The 23,084-nt window shown below is 62.5% G+C and overlaps 7 protein-coding genes across 7 annotated transcripts in view; 2 read left to right on the forward strand and 5 right to left on the reverse strand.

Moving 5' to 3' along the window:
- The window catches only part of AMSG_11879 (uncharacterized protein), a gene marked incomplete at its 5' end in the record, with an annotated part of 11,051 nt that extends 275 nt beyond the window's left edge, over positions 1–10,776 (reverse strand). Inside the window, 6 exons of the mRNA XM_013902466.1 lie at positions 11–2,898; positions 3,022–3,097; positions 3,185–3,654; positions 4,198–8,053; positions 8,155–10,014; positions 10,129–10,776. Coding sequence (XP_013757920.1) covers positions 11–2,898; positions 3,022–3,097; positions 3,185–3,654; positions 4,198–8,053; positions 8,155–10,014; positions 10,129–10,776 — 9,798 coding nt within the window. The remainder of the gene's footprint in view (positions 1–10; positions 2,899–3,021; positions 3,098–3,184; positions 3,655–4,197; positions 8,054–8,154; positions 10,015–10,128) is intronic.
- Positions 10,777–11,153: 377 nt separating this feature from the next.
- AMSG_05435 (uncharacterized protein) lies at positions 11,154–11,873 on the reverse strand (the record flags this gene model as incomplete). Its single annotated transcript, XM_013902397.1, has 2 exons — positions 11,154–11,176; positions 11,207–11,873. 2 exons carry the CDS (start codon positions 11,871–11,873, stop codon positions 11,154–11,156), a joined length of 690 nt encoding a protein of 229 aa, XP_013757851.1.
- Positions 11,874–12,106: 233 nt separating this feature from the next.
- On the reverse strand, positions 12,107–12,360 carry AMSG_05436 (uncharacterized protein; the record flags this gene model as incomplete). The annotated part of the gene is made up of 2 exons (XM_013902398.1): positions 12,107–12,277; positions 12,319–12,360. 2 exons carry the CDS (start codon positions 12,358–12,360, stop codon positions 12,107–12,109), a joined length of 213 nt encoding a protein of 70 aa, XP_013757852.1.
- A 1,109-nt stretch (positions 12,361–13,469) lies between these two features.
- AMSG_05437 (tyrosine transporter) lies at positions 13,470–15,862 on the forward strand (the record flags this gene model as incomplete). The annotated part of the gene is made up of 2 exons (XM_013902399.1): positions 13,470–15,377; positions 15,428–15,862. The coding sequence occupies 2 exons, from the start codon at positions 13,470–13,472 to the stop codon at positions 15,860–15,862; spliced, it is 2,343 nt and encodes a 780-aa protein (XP_013757853.1).
- Positions 15,863–15,903: 41 nt separating this feature from the next.
- AMSG_05438 (uncharacterized protein) lies at positions 15,904–19,019 on the reverse strand. Its single transcript, XM_013902400.1, has 2 exons — positions 18,856–19,019; positions 15,904–18,184 (listed from the first exon to the last, which is right to left on the reverse strand). The coding sequence occupies exon 2, from the start codon at positions 17,607–17,609 to the stop codon at positions 16,122–16,124; it is 1,488 nt and encodes a 495-aa protein (XP_013757854.1). The 5' UTR covers positions 17,610–18,184; positions 18,856–19,019; the 3' UTR covers positions 15,904–16,121.
- A 339-nt stretch (positions 19,020–19,358) lies between these two features.
- On the forward strand, positions 19,359–20,928 carry AMSG_05439 (NEK protein kinase; the record flags this gene model as incomplete). The annotated part of the gene is made up of 2 exons (XM_013902401.1): positions 19,359–20,873; positions 20,911–20,928. 2 exons carry the CDS (start codon positions 19,359–19,361, stop codon positions 20,926–20,928), a joined length of 1,533 nt encoding a protein of 510 aa, XP_013757855.1.
- Positions 20,929–21,029: 101 nt separating this feature from the next.
- Positions 21,030–23,011, reverse strand: AMSG_05440 (uncharacterized protein; the record flags this gene model as incomplete). The annotated part of the gene is made up of 3 exons (XM_013902402.1): positions 21,030–21,578; positions 21,641–22,823; positions 23,004–23,011. The coding sequence occupies 3 exons, from the start codon at positions 23,009–23,011 to the stop codon at positions 21,030–21,032; spliced, it is 1,740 nt and encodes a 579-aa protein (XP_013757856.1).
- Between the last annotated feature and the right edge of the window lie 73 nt (positions 23,012–23,084).

The following is a 23,084-nucleotide window of genomic DNA, read 5'->3' on the forward strand; positions in this document are numbered from 1 at the left end:
CCACGTCGACCATCACCTGGTCGTCACCCGGCTCGCTCGCCCGGCACCCGCGGATCGTAGCGTTGCGCAGCTCGAGCGCCGCACCGTTCCCGTTCACCCGAAGCCCAGGCGTACCATGTAGCTCGGCTAGTGCCGTCTCCATCCCGCGCACCTCAACGCCATCGAGCACCAGTCGCCCGACCGTCGCCACCGTCGGCTGCGGATGTTCTGCCACCGTGAACAGGACCCGGCCACGCCCAGCTGCAGCGTCGGCGCACTCAAAGATCACCGAGCCAGGCACTGCCGCACGCAGCACGACCGAATGCGTGAGGACAAAATGCGCGTCAGCAACACACGAGTAGACACCTGGCTCGAGCATCAGCGTGTCGGCGACGCACCGCGAGGAGGCGGCGATGTTGGCGGCGACGCAGGCAAACGAGAAGCGATCCAGCATACACGGCGCTAGCCGTAGATCCAGCGGTCTGGTCTGCGGCGTGTAGACCGTGTCCGCGTCGCGACCGCTCTGCAGGGCAACGCGAACACCGCCCGAGCTATAGGTAACGGCGTCGAGTAGTCCGTCGCCGTTGACATCTGCTACTGCTCTCCAGGTGCGAGTTCCACTCACGGCTGCAGTCATCGCAGACCAGACCAATCCGTCCTTGGTACTGAATACAGTGAAGCTTGCGCTCGAGTACGTGTTGCTGGAGGTAGCAACAACATCGAGCCGTCCATCGCCGTCGACATCGACAATCCCCACGTAATCCATGGCTTGCCCATAGTTCTGAATGTGCTGAATGCTGAACCCACCACTACAGTTCGACTTCCACCACGTAAGCATCAGGGGCTTGCCTGGCACTACCTCACCGTTGCCTCCGCTGACAACTAGATCGGTGCAGCCGTTGCCGTCCATATCTCCGCTGGCAGCAGCAAAGCCACTTGAGGTCACTCTCTTGTTGAGCACCGTCGTCCGCGATGCCTCCCTGTACCCACCGGCATCCGCCACATACACGACAACGTCGGTGTGTGGCGTTACGTCCTCAAACACAACGACGTCCACAGCTGAACTCAAGTTATCAAACTCTCCCACGTACACCTTAGACGACCCGGTGCCGGTAACAGCTAGCTCGCTTGCAATCCCGGTACCGGTGTAGAGAAACAATGCTGTGAGACTGTCGCTCGAAGTCAACACATCCGGGCTTCCGTCACGATTCGCATCAACGATCAAGATCTTGCGGATGCCGGTGAGCGTCGTCAGCGGGCTTGAGATGGCGCGGCCACTTCCGAATCGCCCCCTCCCATCCTGATTGGCATGCCACGCCAGTGCCGCCGCCGCCACAACCACGTCCAAATCGCCGTCATCGTCCATGTCAGCTACGGCAACGTACGACGCCGTCGTCGTGCTCACCGGTGTCAACGCACCAAACGAGACTTCGCCGTTGAGGTTAGGAAGCCAGCCGACGACGTCGGGCGTGCGGATCACCGCATCAGTATCGCCGTCGAGGTCGAGATCGGCCAAGACAACATCCAAGACCAGCTCATGGTACACATTCGTTCCGCGCGCAAAGCCAACACCTGACATAGGAAGCGCATCAGCCGTCTCAAACCACGTGACGGTACTAGAAGTTGCGACAAACAAATCATCATCGCCGTCGCCATCCATGTCGACAACCGTCAGCTTTCCGCCGTTGTCCGCAACTTGCTCGACCTCGGCCACTGCGCCGCCGCGGAATGCATATGTGTTCGACTTGGTGCTGCTGCTCGATGCTGACACTACCAGCCCTCGCGCAGGCGTAATGGCAACGTCAACAGGTACACCCAAAGGCACAGAGACCTGCAGGAGCGGTCCAAATCCGCGCGCTCCATCGCCGCGCATCCATCCCCCACCACTGGACGAGACAACACCGATATCATTCGTGCCATCGCCGTCAACGTCGCCAACCGCGACGCCCACAAGATTCGAGAGAGGCACATCCACCACAGCACTGCTCCAGGTGCCAGCAGCTTCAGCGTACCACACAACAACTGCTTCATCGTTCCAAACCAGCACGTCTGGCGCACCAGCTCCATCAACATTGCCGCATACCGCCCCTCGCGCACCAAAGAGCCGAATGGACGAGTCTGGCAACGCAATGCCTGAAGAGCCGTTGCCAGGTATCCAGATCACAGTCCCGTTGCTGGTCACGGCCGCAACGCCGGAGCCATCCGGCACTGCACACAGTGCGGCAATGCTCGCGCTCGTGTCAGACACGTTGGCAAGCGTAGAAATGTTCCACGCCAGCCCGTCGCTCGCTGCCAACACTACCGCGTCTGCGCAGGCAGCAACAATATCAGCAGAACCGTCGCGGTTGACGTCGACGAGCTCAAGTCCCACCACCGCCCCCGCTCCAGACAGTCCGGCATCCACATGCCGCGGCCCGGCGTAGCTGTTGATCGTAAGCGCCTCGACAAGGACCACACTGCCATCTGAAGCAAGGTAGACTACATCGCCGTCGCCGTCGCCGTCCACATCGCCAGCTGCTACAATCGATCCCGTTGGCGTCACAAACGGCGCTTTCGTTGTAGTACCCACCTGTTGCCGCGGCGTCGTTATCCAGTCGGACACATTCGATGGCGAAACAATCAGTTCCATGGTGGAATCTAAAGCAACTATAACATCGCGAACGTCGTCGCCATTGATGTCGACTGAGACAAATGACCAGCTGCCGCGGTTGGGTAGCACGTACTCGTGGACGTCAAAGTTGCCTGTCCCGTCATTAACAGCCCTCACGAGCCGGGCCTCGGACGATGACTGCCTGTACACGTACTCAATATCCACATCGGTGTCGTTGTCGAAATCTGCAGCAATAAACCGAGACTCGACGGCGCGGGTCGTGAACGACGGCATCTGTGAAAACGAGGCCCCGTTGTTACGGAACCAAGCTACTCCCCAATCCGATCTCGTACCCAGCACCACATCGTCCAGGCCATCCCCATCGATGTCGGCAGCACCCATTGACGACAGAAGCTTAGAAATTGGAAACGCCGTCATCTCATCTTGTACACCGCTTGCCCCATACGACCCATAAAGGATGGCATCTGGGGTGGCACCGATGCCGTCTTGATAGTAGATGAGCTCCAGCTGCCCGTCACCATCCAAGTCGCCCATCGTTACGATAGTTCTCCTCCTGGACGCCCCCATCACAACTTCTGGAAACCGACCATCGACGTTGAGCGCCCACCAGAACTTGCCAGCATCACCCAATGACCACACCAGGTCTAGATCGCCGTCCGCATCGATGTCTGTGGCCAGAATGCGTGGGTAGAAGTTCATGGTAGAATCAGTCCCTAGGACTCGCCGCCGTGCAAACTCGCCGCCGCCCCGGTTCTCATACCACACAATCGCCCGCAATGGTACAAATGAGCACGCCGCCACGTCCACTACTCCGTTCCCGGTCAAGTCTGCTACCACCAATGCAGCAACACGGAGGTTGCCAGATGTGGTATCGGCCGCCTCGATGACGCCATGGCCCGAGAACCCGAGCGCTGGGTGAGCGTTGGCCAACCACATAATGGCGGCTCCTGTGCCAGTCACCACCACGTCAATGTCACCATCGCCATCCACATCGCCAGCTTCCATCGGAGTAGTCAGCGAGTATATGCCCGGCCACACGACATGCTTCGCCAGCGGCGAGGCCGCTCTACATTGGCCGATTTGTGGTGTCGCCAACTCGGCAGCAACGACACCACGTGCAGACCCCAGCACCACGAGTGACACTAGCACCAGCACCGCGTACAAAGGAAACAACCCCATTGCCACAGTTGGAAGTGAAATGAGACGAGTGTGTCGATTGGTCTTCAAGACAGCTGTCTGTCATCCGTGAGTGCCCATGCCCGCACCGCTCGTCCCTCGTCACCCTGGTGGTGGAGCCAGCACGTGCCGTCGCCATCTTCACTGGAAGAACAGCGAAGTTTTATATTTTGAAACGGACGTCCACGACAGCAACGACATCACAAAGCATTGAACCAGTCTGCACCACCGCTGTGTGTTACTTGGCCTGCGGTGGGGTTCGCCTGCGGTGCTAGCTGGCACGGTGTGCATCTCACGTCAAACAAGGAGCCGGCCTCACGAGGCCGATGAACTCGACGATGAACTGGACGACGAACTGGATGATGAGTCCGACAACACCTGTACGCCCTCCACAACCAGCGTCGACGGTGCAAGAGCAGAGTCAAGCGTACTCAATTGCCCAAACGACGGGTGTGGTGAGACGGTGTGGCCCGGGCTCGCCCCGACCGACGACAGCGCAAGCTCATTGCCGCTGCCGAGCGTCTCCCACGCCACGCCTTCAACCATCACCGTGCCCATCTCCACGCTTGCGCTCCGCGGCCTCTCGCCAGACGCACTCGCAAGCGCCGTCGCAAACCCGCCGGCCACAAAGTACTCCGCGTCCTCGATCGCCTTCTCGCTCCGCTGCATCCGCCACAAATCGTACCCGTTGCCGCTGACAAGCGCAATCAGAATCACCACCACCCATGTCGAGACCCACGCCATCCGCAGCGGTGCGTCCTCAAACGTGCCCGCATAGAGAACGAGCGTCGTCGCCGCCAGCACTAGCATCGCCAGCCGATTGTGGAAGTCCGACGCATACGGCCGGACGTACACGAGGTGTGCAAGAGCGAGCCCGAGCGCAATCACGCCCATCCGCGCCTTGCCCTCATCGGTAAACATGAAAGTCATGCAGAGGACCAGGCCCGCCTTGCGCGCCATGATCGCCGTCTCGAACCACCATCCGCTCTCGCTGAACCGTCCCACAAGGAACCCATACCTGAGCACAAACGACACGGGCTCCATCGCCCGTCGCCGTGACATCAGCACCCAGCCCACAAGCAGCGGCAGCCCAAACGCATACACTCCGATTGCAGCCAGGCTTGGCCCAAGCAGTCCGCGCACCCATGCGCTGTTGTAGCAGCTCCGTGACGGGTCCGCGCTCAGCTGCCACCGCCCACTCGCGTCGCGCTTGCACCCGAATGGCGCCATCGCCGCAGACGTCAGCGGCAGGTACAGCAGCACCACAATCTGAAACTGCGTCCGCCAGCACGCCGACACCAGCTGCCGCAGATTCTTGCTTCCGAACCAGCTCACGCCCTGGGCGATGAGCAGCCCGTACACCGCTGCCGCCCCGCAGATCGCCAAAGCCACAAACACAGGCAGGATGAGCGTGAGCGCCCACTTGAGCACCCATACGTCCGCCCCGCGAACCAGCGAGCACTCGGGACTCGTCAGCTCCACGTCCAGGTTCACCGCAGACGCAATGTCAAAGTACACCCGAGCCACAGGGCCCCACTCAAAGTCGAGCCGCCCGTAGATCGCGCTCATCTGCAACCCGTTGAGCCCAATCATCGCCGCAACAAACTTGTATCGCAGACCCTCCGTCAAGTTGAACGCCAGCAGCACGCCGGTGACCACCAGCGCTCCAATCAGTAGCGCTACCGTCACCATCGCGTTGGCCACCGGTCGGCACTTGCGGCACCGCCCGCCGAGCGCAAAGTAGCCATCCGCACACTGGGCGCACAGCCGCGCAGTGTATCCCGCCGCACATTGCCCGCTCCCGAGACATGCCTCGCTCGCCGGACACGCCACAAACACCGCTTCGCTGTCCGCGTCAGGGAAGAAGCCGGGCGCCGCACGCGGGCTGTCCAGCCCGCCATCGCACACGCCGCCGCGCGGGCACGCATCGCATGCCACTCCACTCCGTCCGGTTCGCGACCAGAACCCAGGCTTGCATACGCAGTCGTCAACCCCGCTGCCGCTCGTCACGTTGATCGCACCGCTTCCTGCAAGTCGCTGCGTGTTGAGTGGGCAGCTCGGCACCGCCACGCATCCGTCCAACGACACGCTCGTCGACATCGTGCCCTCCACACACGCCGCGCACACCACAACGTCCACAACCATGTTGCCCGACACTGTGCTCTGCACCGACGCTCCGGCCCCCATCCCGCACCCGGTCACTTCGAACGCTGCTGCCAATCCGCCCACTGTGTGTCCGCCGCTCCGGCTCGTCACTGCCTCCACCCGCATCGACACCGGCGCAGGGAGTGGCACCGACGATGCCACTGACGCTAGCACAGACACGCTCACGCCTGGCACCGCCGTCACTGCCTGTGACATGGCACTCGTGGTCTCGCCGCTCACAAGCATCCCGCTCGGTGCGTCTACAACAACCGCCACATCAAGCTCCGGCTCGATGTGCTCGCGCCCGAGCCAGTCAACTCCGACCACCGTCGCTCGCGGCCCGTCCCCGCTCGTGACCGTGCCGGCCGGCGCCGTCACCCACTCGAGCCGGCTCAGAGGTGCCGCGATGCGGGTCCCCGAGCTGGCTGTCAGCACCTCAGCTGCTGCATCGCTCGCCACACGCAGCCATGGCACTGTCTCGGGCCCTGCCAGCGACGCCGCCACTCCCTCGGCTGCGCACACAAACACGTCGTCGCGCCCGGCGTTGTCGCGCCACCGTGTCGCTGCTCCGGACACCCCCACGCCCTCGCCGCAAACAGCAAGCCCGTGTCCAAACGTCCCGGCCGTGTTGCCCGTGATCACGCAGTCGCTGAGCCGGTTCGCCGCAGCGTAGCCCGCCTTGGCCCGCTCGGCATCGCCACTTACAGCCGTCACCTCGGGCACGTCAACCGAAGCCCGCGCCACCGCCAGTCCGCTCGACACGCTGCTCGCCACAATCGCGAGCCCGCCGCCAGCTGACCCAGCCCGGTTGCCGCGGACAGTCACCCCGTCGAGATCGGCCTGTGATCCGCCCACAACATGCAATCCGCCGCCGCTACCGATGCCCCCCGCCGTGTTGTCGCTCACCTCGCCGCCGACCATGGCTAGCGCCGCCCCGCCCGGCCCCACCCACGCCCCGCCGCCGTCGCCGCTTGCTGTGCAGCCGCGGATGACCGTCCCGTCACGCACCTCCAGCCTCGCGCCACCGCTGACAGACACCCCGCCGCCGCGCCCTGCCATGCTGCCGTCGATCACACTCTTTTCGAGCTCGGCCACAGTCCCGCTCCCGCGCACCGCCAAGCTTCCGCCCTCGCCCGCTGCGCTGTTGTCGGCAAACAGGCTCCCGGTCGCCGCCACCCGTCCACCGCCCGACGCCAGCACCGCTCCGCCCACGCCCACGTCGACCATCACCTGGTCGTCACCCGGCTCGCTCGCCCGGCACCCGCGGATCGTAGCGTTGCGCAGCTCGAGCGCCGCACCGTTCCCGTTCACCCGAAGCCCAGGCGTACCATGTAGCTCGGCTAGTGCCGTCTCCATCCCGCGCACCTCAACGCCATCGAGCACCAGTCGCCCGACCGTCGCCACCGTCGGCTGCGGATGTTCTGCCACCGTGAACAGGACCCGGCCACGCCCAGCTGCAGCGTCGGCGCACTCAAAGATCACCGAGCCAGGCACTGCCGCACGCAGCACGACCGAATGCGTGAGGACAAAATGCGCGTCAGCAACACACGAGTAGACACCTGGCTCGAGCATCAGCGTGTCGGCGACGCACCGCGAGGAGGCGGCGATGTTGGCGGCGACGCAGGCAAACGAGAAGCGATCCAACATACACGGCGCTAGCCGTAGATCCAGCGGTCTGGTCTGCGGCGTGTAGACCGTGTCCGCGTCGCGAGCATTCTGCAGGGCAACAAATAATCCATTTGAGAACGTCGACGACCGAGAAAAGACATCCAAATAGCCGTCGCCGTCAACATCGACTGCCGCAGTTGCTACTCGAGACTGGAGCGAAGCTGTCTGGCGCCGCACGGCGCCGAACCCGTCGACGCTGCTGTATACGGTCACTGTGTCTTCTGTCGAGACGACAATGTCCAGGTTGCCGTCGGCATCCATATCTGCAAGTACAATTTCGGATACAACGTCCGCATAGTCAAAGTAGGTGGCAATGTCAACCGTGTCGTCAAAGCCACCCAAACAGTTCGACGGGAGCACCAAAAGGGACCGCTTCGGCTGGCCTTCAGTAGACGCACCAACAGTCACCAGGTCCAAACAGCCATCGCCGTTCACATCGCCGACATCGGCAACTGGAAGGAAGCACAATGACGTCTGGAAAGCCATCCAGGTTAAAATCACCGACAGAAACCGAGGATGTAACGCCCATGCCGAGCGTGAATGAAACTTTCAGGCGGCGACACAAGCGACACAACAAGGACGTCTAGATGTGAGGTGAGCGCGTCCATGTGACCCAGGAAGACTTGGTACCTGACAAAAGCCGCATCAGGCACAGGGGCCAGGCTTCCAACATGAACAGCATCAGCAAAAGTGGCTCCAACGTTGCGATAGTACACGACGTCGTTGGTGGCACCAGAGGAGCCGATGGCCACCACATCTGGCCACGAGTCGGCATCGACATCGCCCACAGCAATGTGGTTGATGGAGACGAGCCCGGCCGGGTGGAACTGCTGCTGTGAGCCAAAGCCTCCACGTCCGTTGTCGTTGAATAACAAGACCAGAGGGTCAACCGAGGCAGATCCGACAACCAGGTCAAGGTCGCCGTCGTGGTCAAAGTCGGCAGCAGCCAGACCAAGTGGTGAAACAAAGGCGGCAATGTCATTGAAAGACGAGAATGACGAAAGGCCGTCAAGGTTGGCGAGCCAGCCAAGAGTTGAGCCTACAAAGCCGACCACATCCAGGTCACCATCGAGATCAAGGTCGACAATGACAGGTGAGAACGGCACGCTGGCAGTGACGAGTTCTGGCTCGGAGAACTCCAGCTGCCTATCCTCAACGGCAAGGACGGCCTGGGACTCAAGCCAGAACACGGCCGAGCCCAGGTTCCAGCCGATGACGTCGTCATGGCCGTTGCCGTCGGCGTCGGCAAGAGCAATGCCGTCGGCTCCAATAGACGAGGTGAGCAAGGAGTTGTCGTCAGTCAAGCCGTCGCGGAAGGCATACATGCCCTTGTTCCTTTGCGAGACAATGATGCCGCGGATCGGATCGACGGCGAGTCCTTTCGGACTGCTGAGCGAGTCTGGCAGGTCTAGTCGGTGGAAGTCCGAGAAGGCGGCCGAGCCAAGGTTTCGCCGCCACGCAACGGCGGCGTTTGTGGTGGAGAGCATGACCAGGTCTGCGAGGCCGTCCCGATCAACGTCGCCAAGAACCACTGCTGAGACAGAGGTGAACGGCAGGGATAGGTTCATCGGCGCACTCGCCGACGAGATCCATAGCACGAGCTGTGCATCCGTCCAGCCCACGACATCAGGCTGTAAGTCGGCGTCAATGTCGCCGCAGGCCAGGCCGCGAAGAGTCAGCGAGTCGAGGATGGTGTGCTCTAGGAGCGAGATTGCACCACTCGACGTGGGAATCCAAGCGATTGATCCGTTGGCGAGGCCAAGCGCAGCGGCCGAGCCGTCCGGCGCAACAGTCAGGGCCACAAACGTGGTGCTCCACGGCAATCCAGAGGCAAGAATACTCGGTGGGCTCCACACACGCCCTTGCCCATCGCTGTTGGTGAGCGCGACAAGCGTGGTGGCCGACGCCGCCATCACATCGACATCGCCGTCTGCGTCGACGTCGACGAGAGCCATGCCCAGAACCGGCTGGCCATCGAGGCCGAGCTCGACAACGGTGGTCACATCGTACCAGTCGGTCTCGAGAGTGTGGACAATGAGTGCGGTTCCGTCGTCTTTGGCAACGACAATGTCTGCATGCGAGTCGGCATTCAGGTCCGCGACACTGACGGCAACTGCGTTGGCTGCTGGATCGGTCCAGGTGGTGAGTGGGAACGGTTGAACAGCACCCCAATCGGTCGATGAGTTGCTACGTGGGTTGATGAGGACAAGCGGAGTGATGCCTCCTTGCACAATGACGTCTGGAAAGCCATCCAGGTTAAAATCACCGACAGAAACCGAGGATGTAACGCCCATGCCCACATCAAAGGCGGAAAAGACTCCGTTGCCGTCGTTGACAGCGATCTGGACGCTATCACCAGGCGCAGATGAGGCCTTTGGACCTGTGCCGTACATAAGATCGAGATCGCCGTCACTATCAACGTCGACTGCGTGGATCTGTGACAAAGAGGCCGGCCTCCTGTTAGAGGCAAAGGAAACTGTACCTCCCGTGGCGAAGCTTGAGCCGGTGCTTCTGCGCCAGATGAGGCCAGTTGAGTGAAGGATGGCGACGTCGTCTAGGCCGTCGCCGTTGAAGTCGCCGATGACTGTGTCCCTGATGTAGTACTCGACAGAGTGGACCTTAGCATTGCTCGTTTGACCAAGGATGACGTAGCGAAGGGGGTCTCTGAACGAGCTGGTGTAGTACAGCTCGGGCACTCCGTCGTTGTTAGTGTCTCCGACATCAACAGAAAAGAGAGCGAACGCGCTTCCGCCATAGATGCGTGCGGGAAACGAGCCATTGACATTGTACGCGTAGAACATGTCGTCGATGTTGTCACTGGTCCAGACGAGGTCAAGATCGCCATCGTTGTCCAGGTCATAAACGACAACATCGACGTCGCCAGAGATTACCGAAGAGTCAATGGCGCGGCGGGATGAGAAGCGGCCGCCACCGAGATTGGCATACCAACTCAGCCCGTGCTTTGGATTAGGTATACCAACGACAAGGTCCGGGCCATGTTGGCCAGTCAGATCTCCAGCAGCGAGCCCTGCGATGCGCAAGCTGTCGCCATCAATAGCCGAGACAACGACACGCGAAACGTTGGCAAAGCCAACGACGGGAAAAAGGTTCTCGACCCAGACGAGAAGCCCAGCATATGTGCCGAAAGCCACATCGATGTCGCCGTCGGAATCAAAGTCAGCCGTCACCAATCGCATGACTGCGGTCATTCCCCCAACCGAGTGCAGCGGTAGCGCCACTTGGGGGCGACACTGGGCGATATTGGGTGTTGCTGAAGACAGCGAGGCAGCGGCCACCAAGGAGCCCGACAAGACTGATGACTCTGCAGCAATGAGGAGAAGGAGAAGAAGCGAGAGAAAACATGTTGGAGCACCCATGGTGGTAGTGATGGAATGGTAGGGGAAGAAGGTTGAAGGGGGGGGAGTTGGGTCTGCTTATGCTTGTGTTGGTGTGGTAAAAGGACTGGGGAAAGGGGAGGGGGGGGGGGGGGCAGGTGGTCCGCACGTGCTCGTGCTCCACCACCGAAAAAGGGGGAGGGGGGGAGACAGCTATCGAGAAACGTATTTTGGGGAATTCATGAGAGGAAAGGATGCGAAGCTGGCGATGGGCGGAGGAGGGAGGTCGGACATGGATCGAGGGTGCAGTACGGCGGAAGAGTAAAGACGGAGGCAGGGATGGGCTTGGTCGAGTACGAGTGGGGCGAAAACCAGTAGTCCTGGGTGGCGTTGGGGAAGGAGAAGCGGAGCGGGATGGCCGGGTTGCCTGCCGGAGCCACCTCGTTCCAGTATCCGTGCCTACCGTAGAGCCATTGATCAGCGGCGACGCCATCGATGGTGGCTGAGCCGACGTAGTCGAGGACTGCTGTCCAGTCGGGCGGGTTTGGGCCGACGCCGGGGACGGAGAGGCAGCACGAGCGCTGGTGTGGGAGATCGATGACCATGCCGCGTGGGAGAAAGTACTCTGTGCATGCTGCCGAGGTGTTGTAGAAGCGGATGCACTCGTGGGCGCCCGGCCCGTGGTCGATCCGCACCGCCCTAGTCGGATAGTCGTAGTACATCATGCCGGTGTTGACGGCACTGGCTGCGTCATCGATAACCTCGATGGCATCACCTGCACCCGTGCTGGTCGTGGCCGGAATGCCCGAGACAAAGGCGATGGTGAAGGTCGATGCCCATGGAGCGCAGGTACGCGGCGAGGATGCGGTGGTGGCGGCGGTGAGGACAGCAAAGACAGTGAAGAAAGCGAGGACGGGGAGGAAGAGGTCGGGTTTGGGACGGGGAAGAGGAAGAAGCATGGTGTAGGGGAATGGAGGGGTTGGGGGGAGTAGGTTGGGGGCGTGGGGGGAGGGTGACGTGGGCGGCGTGCAGCACTGCTGCCGGCTAGCCGGCTGACCACGGTAGCTAGCCACGCTGGTCTGCGGGAGATCGGAAGAGGAGATGGGAGAAGTCGGACGAGATGGAGAAAGGGGGGAGGAGGATGTGAGCGCGTTCTGTTGTTTTGGTTTATCCCTAGAGGGACGACCACGACTTAGCGGTACTTGTGGAAGCCGATGTCGTTGGCCTTCTCGCGGAAGCACTGACGGCAGATCATGAGGCCGTACTTGCGGATGATGGCATGGCCGTTACCGCACACGCGGCACGAGCGCGAGCCAGGGCCAAAGTTGCGGGGGTGCGAGCGCCAGAGGTTGGTCATGATGCACTGTAGACGCGAGGCCCCGACGAGGTCAGACACAAGCACACAACAGCAGCACCAAGAGCAGCATCCATCCAGATGATGCACATGGAAGGAGTGCGAGCAGACGAGCAGACGAGCATATGACCACCGAATGGAGAGCAAGGATAAGGGAGGGGGGGGGAGGAGGGTGACGCGACGAGGTTCAAGAGTGAGTGGGAGGTCCGAGGTAAGAGGGAGGGGAGGGGGAAGTGTGGATGCCGAGGGTGGGCAGGGGAGGAGGTGAACCCACAGTATGCACCCGGTGGGGAGGGCGCGCAGGGTGCACATAGTCGGGCCCGGGCAGGAGGAGGGCGAGAGGGTGGTGCGGGGTGCGGGGTGCGGGGTGTGGGGTGCGAGGTGGGAGCGCAAGGGTGTCTGATTAAAAAGTGTATGCATGGCGTAGACGAGCGGGCCCAAGGAGGCAAAGGCAGATGGTTGTGGCAAAGCAACCACACTGAGGCCAAGCATACATGCACAGCTATGCGTCGTGCAAGCTGTGCCTGTATGGCTTGGATATTTCATGCGTATGGGCCCCTAGACTGGGAGGAGGCGGGCGAGGCAGGCTCCGATCCCGAGGCAAAAATACCCTCCCCGAGTCCCACCACGGCCAGCCACAGCTGGTATGCACAAGCGAGAGAGCGAGACACGAGGACATACAGCTAGGCTGGCTGTTCATGGGACGAGGAAGGGGTGGGGTGGGGTGGGCATGTTGTCGCGGTCGGCAGGTCGCCGGTCGCATCATGCAACTTACAGTCAGCGAGAGAGGGATGGCCGACTGAGGAGAATGTTGGAGGAGACCAAAGGCGAGCAGTCATTTAATCGATGGATGAGGATTGGAAAGAGGGAGAAGAAATGAATGGCTGCCATTGGCGACAATAATCGATGGCAGCCGACAATCGATGGCAGCCGACAATCGATGGCAACCACACAATAATCGATGGCAACAATCAACGGATGACTAGCTACGGAGCTACAGAGTGGGGATGGAGAACACGATGGCTGCAGGGCCGAGGAGGTAGCTGGCTGGGATCGGGGACCAGACTGGGCATCGGCAGACGCGTGTCAGTAGTGAACGGTGGCAATTGCCCTGCGAGTGGGCGAGTGTCACACGCCACTGCCCCACGGCCGACGCCACGTGACTCGCTCCCTGGTCTGGACGGAGGACGGGGTGGCAAGGATGCTGAGGACACTCCGGTCATCGTCGTCGTCGTCGTCGACGGGAAGCATAGCGGCTTTGCCGAGGTCTGCGTCGACTTGTTCGTCGGATGGTGGCTCGCCGTTCCCCCTGCCGGCAAGCACGGCAGGCGGCCGCAGAGCGCGTGGCGGTGCGGCGGCAGAAGCAGGAGTCGGGGCGGGGACTGTGGCTGGGCTAGGGGATGGTGCCGGTGCTGGGGCTGCAGCTGGAGTGACGGCAGCAACGCCGCTGCTGGCGGGAAGCGGGCGCGGCGGAGGCGGTGATGGCGAGCTGGGCCTCGGGCTCGGGCTCGCCGGTGAGGGCGGCGGCGGCTACGGGCTCGCTGGTGGGGACGAGGTGCTGGTGCTGGAGCGGCGAAAGGCGCCGCTGGTGGCGTCGTGCATGGCCGTGGTGGCACGGTTCAAGTTCCGACTCGGGCTGACGGCCGGCGTGCTGGCGCTGCTGCTTGTGGGCGCGGTCTTCTTCTCGTCGGCGTCGTCGGCCGAGACAGAACCGGGCGACGAGCTGATCGGCGTCGGGCGTGGCATGCCGTACAAGTGGATGGTGGACATGTCCGGCCCGCTAGCATACTTTAAGGTTGTCGTCACCGGGCCGCCGCGCGAAAAGCTAGGTGGGAGTGGGAACGCCACGGGCTCGGCCGTCCACATCGACGTGGCGCTCATTGCGGTGGTGGACGGGGTGGAGAGCGCGGTCGGCGACGCTTGGCGGATTGAGCTCGAGAGCGAGGAGTCGACCGAAGAGGAGAAACGGATTCCCGGGCCCGACACGCATTTTGACGCGCTGCCGGGCGCGCCGTACCTGTTCTTTGAGATCTCGACCAACTCGCCGACCCCGATCGGCCTGCAGCTGCATGTGGTGCAGCTCTCCGAGGCCGCGGCGTACCAGGTCCTGTTTGCCGCTGTCATTCTTGTGGTCGTCTACGTCTTTATCGTCTTTGAGCTCCTGCATCGGGTCATTGCCGCCATGCTCGGCTCGTTCATTACGCTCGCCACGCTGGCGGCGATCGACGAGCGGCCATCGCTCGAGACCATCATCGGGTGGATCGAGTACGAGACTGTGTGCCTCTTGTTTGGCATGATGGTCATGGTGGGTATTTTCTCGACAACCGGCTTCTTCGAGTGGGTGGCGGTCAAAGCGTACAAGTTCTCCAACGGCGACATCAACCGCCTTGTGGTTGTCCTCTGTGTCTTTACGGCCATTCTCTCGGCGTTTCTGGACAACGTGACCACCATCCTTCTTCTCACTCCGGTCACCATCCAGCTCTGCACGGTGCTTTCGATCGATCCGGTGCCGCTGCTGGTGGCCGAGGTTGTCTTTTCTAACATTGGTGGGACGGCAACCGCCATCGGCGACCCACCCAACGTCATCATTGTCTCAGACTCGCGGGTCTCGGCCGCTGGGGTCGGCTTTCTGGACTTGACGCTCAACCTCGCACCCGGAGCCATTTTGGCGACGCTCGCGGCGTATGTCTTCCTCAAGTGGCAGTACGGCGGGCTGTTTGACAACGTCAAGCCGCTCACGCCGCTGGAGCAAGAAGTGGAGGTCTGGCGCAAGACGCTGAAACGGACGCCGGTCGGCTCGACGCCCGAGGAGGCGCGGGTCCGCGAGCTTCTTGTGGCGCACATTGAGCAGCTCGAGGATCTGGTGGCGGCCGAGGCGAACGAGGGCGGCGGCGGCAACGTGTCGATTGCGGCGCTCGAGGCCAAGTACAAGATCCACGACGCACCGCTGTTTGTCTCGTGCGCCACCGTTCTCTTTGTGGTTATTCTCCTCTTCTTCCTCCAGTCTGTGTTCAAGATCAATCTCAACTTGGCGTGGATCTCCATCCTGGGCGCGCTGACAATGCTCATCGTCTCTGGCATCCACGACATTGAGGAGGTTCTGGAAAAGGTCGAGTGGGGCACGCTCCTCTTTTTGCCTCGCTCTTCATCCTCATGGAGGGTCTCGGCGAGCTCGGGCTCATCACGTACATTGGCGACGTCACGTCCGAGGCCATCAAGTCGGTGCCCGCCCAGTCGCGGCTCGCCGTTGCGCTACTGCTCATCCTCTGGATCTCTGCGCTTGTCTCGTCGTTCCTCGACAACATCCCGTTTGTGACAGCCATGATTCCGGTGGTTCTCCAGCTCGGCTCGGACCCAGAGGTGAACCTCCCACTGGCGCCGCTGGTCTACGCACTTGCCTTTGGCTCGTGCATGGGCGGCAACGGCACCCTCATCGGTGCGTCGGCAAACGTGGTTGCTGCCGGTCTTGCCCTGCAGGCTGGCCACGACATCTCGTTCAACCGCTACTTCCGGACAGGCTTTCCGGTCATGATTGTGAGCGTATGCGTGGTGAGCCTTTACCTCATGGTGGTTCACGTCTGGATCCTGGGCTGATGAGAGGTCTTGCACAGTTACACACAACCCGCGAGTAAATATGTGCAACTTGTGTTTGTTGGTAGGATAAGAGAGACGGCGAGAGCTTGGGGTTGGTTGTTTGTTTGTTGGTACACTCTGTCGCATGTCGGCTCCGACGACGGTGTGTCATCGCCGCGGACGGAGGCGGCAACGGCACGGCAAGACACGGCAAGACAGGGCAAGGCAGGGCTTGGGCGCGAAACCGGGAGTTCGACAGTAGCGGCAGGGAGGGAGGCATCTACTCGTAGTACTCGTACTCCTCCTCGTCGTCATAGTACTCGTACTCGGCAGCAGCGACAGGGGCGGCATCGTTGGACGCCTTCTTGGTCGAAGTCGGGCTGTCGCCGCGGTTGGTCGAGTCGCCGACGCGGTAGAGCCAGCCCAGAGCAAAGAACGGGATGGAGGCGCCGGCGGCGAGAACGCCGATGGCCAGGTCGTACTTGTAGGCGCCGTCGCCAAAGAGCAGCTCGTTGTTGTAGATCATCTCCGAGTCAAAGGCATGGAGGATGCCGACAATGGCAGCGACGAGAACCGGGGCGATAAAGGCAAACGGACGAACGCCAGAGACGAGCTCCATAAAGACAATGGGCATGCCGAGGCCGAGGGACATGATCGGCGTGAGGGCGACGTTGGAGACGTCGACGAGCCAGTCGTCACCAATGGCAAAGACACCGACGCCGACAACAGTGAAGAAGACCATGGCGAAGCGGGCGTACTTGACGCGGGCCGGGTCGACGGCAGCCTTGGAGAACGGCGACACGGGCTTGTGCTTGTCACCAAAGATGCCGGCGAGGTCAAAGGCCACAAACTGGCCAGCCGAGACCAGGGTAGCGGTGAGGGCGGTGACGCAGAGAATGAGCTGACCGTAGCCGATCATGGCATAGGTCAGGTTGTCAAAAGCAAAGAGCGAGTAGTAGGTCGGCAGAATACCGCTCCACACCGAGCCGGTGCTCTGCACAACCTGGAGGAAGGCATGGAGGCCGGCGGTCGAGTGAGCAGCAATGACAACGATGGCAGCGACAAAGGCCGAGCAAAAGGCCCACGCCATCTTGAGCGGCGACGCGAGGAACGCGTGGTCCATGATGACCGGGTCGTGCCACGGGTAGGCAAACAGGCCCTGGATACCGGTGAGAATGAGGAGGTCCATGCCGTACAGCTGCGAGTCGGGCGTCTTGATCGAGAGGGACATGTAGTCGACGCACGAGGCCTCGCTGCGGTTGCACAGCTCGACATCTTGCAGAGCGAGGACAACCACAAGAACAAACGAGAGCGCAGCGGCGACAAGCATCGACCAGCGGCGGCCGCCCGTCATCGCCGCCACAAGCGGAATGCCGGCGAGGAGGCCGACGGCAATCCAGTAGTCGGTGTTCCGCTGCGACGAGACATCAGCGAGCGAGACGCCCGTCGTGACGACGGACGCCTCAGTCTGCGAGTAGGCGCCGGCCGCACCAAACATGGCGGCGCCGGCGGCAATGTTCTGCCAAACGAGCTGGTGGATGCGGTAAGCAAAGATGAGCGCGTAGAGAACGCAGGCGTAGACGCCGTAGCGGTCGTGGACAGCCTCAAAGATCGATGTGTAGCCGTAGTTGGTGCGGAGGCGGTAGACCACAACGGCGACGACAAGGAAGCCGACAAACCAGCCGGTGTAGGCCATGGCGCCGATGGCGCCCCAACGCGAGGCCTCGAGGCCCGAGCTGGCCACAATGTACCCGGTGACGGTGCCCATGACGAGCGAGAGCGTGGTGAGCACGTAGCCCGGCTTGGAGGCGGGCGTGGCACGCGGCGAGGTCGGCACAGCTGCGGCAGCCGGTGCCGGCGCTGCCTCCTCGTCGTCGTAGTAGTACTGGTACTCGTCAGACTCCTCGTACACGTACTCGTACTGCTGCTCCTGCTCCTCCGAGTAGTACTCGTACTCGCCCTCGTCCGAGTAGTACTCGTACTCGCCCTCGGGCTCGGTACCGTACACGGCCCGGCCTTGTCGTCAGCACCTGCAGCGCCGACCACGGGCACGGCGTAGCCAAGGAAGAACGATGCCGGGTAGATGAGGTGCGGGAACGGCGCGAGCGCCAGGAGCACCAGGCCCACAAACAGCATGCCCTGCCACATCAGCTGCTCCTTGACGTAGTTGGTCTCAGTGTCCGGCAGGAGAAAGTACAGCACAAGCTCGGTGGCGATGATCGCCACCGCCACAAAGTAGGTGCGAACGTTGAGGAACATGGCCTTGATATGCTCACCGTCACACCCGTACCCAAGGTACCCGAGCGGACGCCCGCAGCAGGACCCATCCTCACCTCCAGCCATCTTCAGTCGTGCGAGCAAAATGTGAGTGGGGAGTGTCTGCGACGAGTGTCGGCTGGTAGAGAGAGAGAGGGGGGGGGGGAGAAGATGGAGGGAGAAAGGGACTAGGACCCGCTGGGGCAGGGCCTGGCTGGAGGGGCTGGGCCACCGACCGCGCCCAGCAAAACGGCCACAAAATTAGTGACATTGGCCAACTGCCTCCGCCAACGGTCGTTTGATCAAGAGCGCCAGCATCCCAGAGTGGGGGGGGGGGGGGGGAGAGAGGGACAACGGCGGGTGTAGGTAGCGGGTGCAGAGGGGAGGTATGGCAGAAGAGAGCTTGCCATGTGGATGTATATGTCATGGATGTGGTCTTTGGGTGGTGTCCAGGACTCTGGCTGTGGTGGTGGCGCCAGTGTAGCCTTAATTGGGGTGCACTTCTAGGTGGCTTCCGGGCGGCTGGAGAGGGAGCGTGGGAGCGTTTCCTCGGCTGGGCTGGAAAAATGTATGGAGAACATGTATAGCCATGGCGATGGGAAGAAGAGAAGCCCAGAGAAGGAGAGGGTATAGCAAGAGGGAGGGAGTGGGAGGGGGAGATGAAGGGGGCTAGGGTATTGGGTGGCTCTTGGTGGACATGGCTAGAGTCGCGGGAGTGGGGGCGGGGAAGTGGAAAAGGCTCCCTCGGGGTGGCGTACATTCAACAAGCGCGGGAGAGAGGTTCAACCGTCAATTCGAACACTTTGGTTTGGACGGTCTCTTGGCTGGTTGCCGCGCCCCCCCCTCCCCATTAATGGCAACGAATCCAATGATTCATATTGATTGAAGAACCTTACATTCATGGAACCTCCCCCCACACACATCCTTCCTAGCCTTCCAAAGATGTTGGAGACTCTACCGATGATGCCCATAATCCAGGTGGTGGTGGATAGGAGGGGAGATGGGATACACGACATACGGCATGTTGTTCTGTTGCTTCTGCCGCCAAGACAAGGTCCGTGTCGGGTAGGGACACCGTGGCGCTGCCAGGCTCGGGTCGTGACAAAGTTGATGCGTTGCGGCGTCGTTGGCGGTGATTCGGCGCATTCACGCGTCGACGATGTTCTCAACCACCTGTCGTTGCTATAGGCAAGACTTGCACACACACGCATACACGGCAACGATGGTCAAGGGAGAACGGTCCGTGAGCGGCTACACCAACATGGCAGACAAGGCCGCGGACAAGTACATTCAGGTCCGCAAGATTGGCGCCGGCGCCTTTGGTGAGGTTCACGTCGTTGTGTTGCGTGACGACGTCGCAGGCGACGGCCGGCCGCGGCTGGTGCGCAAGACGATTCCACTTGCAGGCGGGTGTGGGAGCGGGCGGCGCGACAACAAGAAGACAGAGGCTGCAGAGGCGGCACGCGAGGTGCGACTTCTCGCCCAGCTCGACCATCCGCACATTGTTCAATTTGTCGAAGCGGTGCGGAATGCCGAGGCCATGCAGATCGTGATGGAGTACTGCCCGGGCGGGGATCTTGCGGGCGTCATTGCAAAGGCACGCAAGGCGCGGGCGCCGCAAGTCGGATTTTCTGAGGCGCGCATCATGCGGTGGACGTGGCAGATCGGCTCGGCGCTCGAGTACCTCCACGCCCGGCGCATTCTCCACCGCGACCTGAAGGCTCACAACGTGTTTGTCACTGCGAGCGGCGATGTCAAGCTCGGCGACTTTGGCATTGCGCGCCGCCTAGCCTCTCACGACTTGGCATCGACCATGATCGGCACGCCACTGTACATGGCGCCCGAGGTGCTGGCCGGCAAGCCGTACGGCTTCAAGTCGGACGTCTGGTCGCTCGGCTGCATCGTCTATGAACTTGCTTCGTTCAAGCACATTGTGTCGGCACGGTCGCTGCCCGAGCTGCGCGCCAAGGTCCTCCGCGGCGCCATTCCGGGCATTGGGCCACAGTACTCCCGCGAGTTTCGCTGCCTTGTCCGCAGCCTGCTCTCGCGGAGTGTCGCGTCGCGGCCAACTATCGCCAAGGTCATGCAGAGCGACGCAGTCCGCACCTGGGCACCTGCTCCGCTCCGGCGATCCAAGTCGGAACCGGCCCGAAACATTGTCTCTCGCGTTGCTGCGCCACGGGCTAGACGGCGGGCGAGCCTCAGCGGCGGGAGCGTGCCCGGCTGTGCGCCGGGTCGCGCGGCTAAAGCCGCAGCCGTAGCCTCCGCGCAGCAGCCTGTTCCGGATCCGCCGCAAAACGCGCGAGATGCGGTTCTCGCCCGCAAAGAGGCCCGGCGGCGTGCTGACGAGGCCGCGAGGCTGGCGGATCTGGAGGCTGCCCGCCGCGAGTACTTTGAAGAACGGATCGATGCCCGGGCCCGCAAGTGGGGCGCGCAGCCGCGCAGCCGTCGTCGGCGACAGTGGATGCCGCCGCAGCCAACACCGCGCCTTCCGGTCATCGCCGACACCCGCGCGCCGTCGCCGGTTGTGGCGTGGGAAGCGGCCGAGCCCGTCGGAGAGCAGCTAGTCCAGCCGGAGCCAATCTCAAGCGACCGGCGGCCGCGATATGCACCATCAGCGGCGCCAGACTCGCCGTCGGCGTGGGCTGAGTTCCCGGCTGTCGCCGGACGGCTCCAGTCGCGAGTGCAGCAGCTGCGACATCGACTCGCGAGCCTCGTGGGCAACAACGCCAGCGTTGTCGCCGAGCGCGCCATGTGCAGCCTGGCGCCTGAAGCGGTCTCGACTCTCGGCCTGCACGCGCTCGACGACCCAGGCATTGCTGCCATTGTGACCGGGGCGCGGACGCCGGCAGCGGCCGAGAACGCGCTCGAGGTTGCCCGCCAGCTACGGTTCTTGCAGCTGTATGTGTCGTGAGACTCGCGAAAGAGAGCATTAGACAGAGCGGAAGCCCATAAAGGCAGCAAAGACAGCGGGTGCAAAGAGGAGTTCGACGTGGTTGTAGCCAAAGGCGTGTGCGCCGGCCACGAGGTGGTCCGGGTAGCCCGAGCCGACCGCCGACGAGACGGTAACGAGCATGTCGCCGGAGCGGCTCGTCGCCGACCGCGGCTCGGCGTCGACCAGGGCAGCCTCGGAAGGGACGGCGTCGCGAAAGACCAGACCAGCAGGCGTCGGGATGCCATCGCCGTAGAGCACCAGCTGGCGGACGCCGTGGATGTCTGCCGCAGCAGCCTGCGCCTTGCGCATAGCTCGGCGCGAGTCCATGGCCCGGTCATAGAGATTCCGCCGAAAGGCAGTGGCGCCGAGCTCGGACGTTGCCCGCTCGAGCAGTGCCACAATGTCGGCGTCATTAGTGAGCCGAACCGGACGCTGGCCCTCGAGCTGGTAGGCAAGCCAGGGCGCTTGATCGTCGCCCCAGGTGGCGCCAGGCACCGCAAGCGTCTCGTACAAGATCGGTGCCTTGATGGCCATGTTGCGGACAACCTTCGGTCGAGGAGCGGAATCTGGAAGTTGTACCCGCTGAGCGCGGCCTGCAACGCCTTGACCGGCGCGCCATTGAACGGCACGCCGATGGCGGTCCAGCTCTCAACAAGCTCTGCAGCGCGGTGTGGAGAGAAGGCCAGGAAGTACTGGGCTACAAGGCCGCCATACGAGTGGGTGATAAGATCAACCTTGGCTCCGTCGGCTGCTTCGACGGCCATCTCGAGAGAGCGCTCAAAGGCAGCCTGGGTCGAAGGCGCCCACGGCGCCTGCCGCCAGTCGTACGGCGCGCCAAACAGCGTTTTGCCGCGGGTGTAGCCGACGCGCTCAAGCCTGGCAATGAACGAGGCGTAGTATGGGACAAGGCCGCCAAGCGGGCCGACTCGACATAGGTGCTCGATAGCAGCGAGGCCGGCATCGCCTTCCTCGGGGCGGATGGTAAATTCGCCGTCGACCTCGCCGTGTGAGACATACTCGCAGGCGTCCCAGTCGTAATCGCCGCCGAGGTACTTTGTAAAGTGCGAGTTGAACTCGGTGAGTGAGAGATAGACATCGCGTGGGACGCCGGGAACCGATGACGACGACGACGACGGTGGGTACGCCATCAACCGCGAGCCGCCGACGCCCGGGACAAGGACGACCGGGCGCGGCGGAGGAGCGTTAGCTAGCGTCCCCAGCCACTTTTGCTCGACCGACTCGTCAAAGGTGTGCGAGACAAAGCGTGGGAGCATGGCGGCGGCAGCCTTGAACACCTCCAGCTCCTCGGCGTCGAGGCGAGTGGCCCGGGCAAGGTAGCCGTCGATGCGGGCGCGGGCGGTGGCAACGGCCTCGCGCGCCTCGGCTGGCATGGCCGCTGCCGAGCTGAGCCGATCCAAGAACCGTGAGGTCTCGAGCGCCTCGCTTAGCGCCGCAGGGCGCGGCGCAGCCTTGTGGACTGCCAGCAGCATGGCCGAGACCCGCGCGCGGGCATCGGCAAGCGCCGGGTTTCCCGCCGCCGCCGACGACGCAGACTGCAGGCCAGCAACCAGCGAGGCCAGCCGAGACCGCAGCTCAGCACCCACCGCAGCCTTGCCGACGTCGATCCTGTCCGAGAACGAAGCCCAAGCCGCAGCAAGAGCCGATCGCGGTGCTTCAAGCGCGCCCGGGCGCTCGCCCAAGAGGGTGAAGAGGGTGCCTGGCGCCGCTGGCGTATCCTCCACCTCGAGCGTGTCTGGCAGCGCATCGGCCAGAAAGTGCGGCACATTGTAGCTTTGCGAGCTTTGTACGTCATCGGCGGAGGAAGGAGGAGCAGGAGAAGGGCGATCGGAGAGAGACGACGGGGGCGAGGTGGGAAGGGACGGAGCGGACGGGGCGGCGGGGAGCTGCGGCAGCGTCGTGCTCCGCCTCTGTGCAGCTAGTGTGCGGGCACACGCTGCGGCTGTTCGCCACCACACCATTGCCCTTCCTAGGCGACGGCTGGTGAGGGGTGAGAGGGGGGTGAGGGGTGGGGTGCGAAGAGGGGGGAAGGGT

The sequence above is a fragment of the Thecamonas trahens genome (genome assembly GCF_000142905.1).
Source record: "Thecamonas trahens ATCC 50062 unplaced genomic scaffold supercont1.23, whole genome shotgun sequence".
Taxonomy (NCBI): Eukaryota; order Apusomonadida; family Apusomonadidae; genus Thecamonas; species Thecamonas trahens.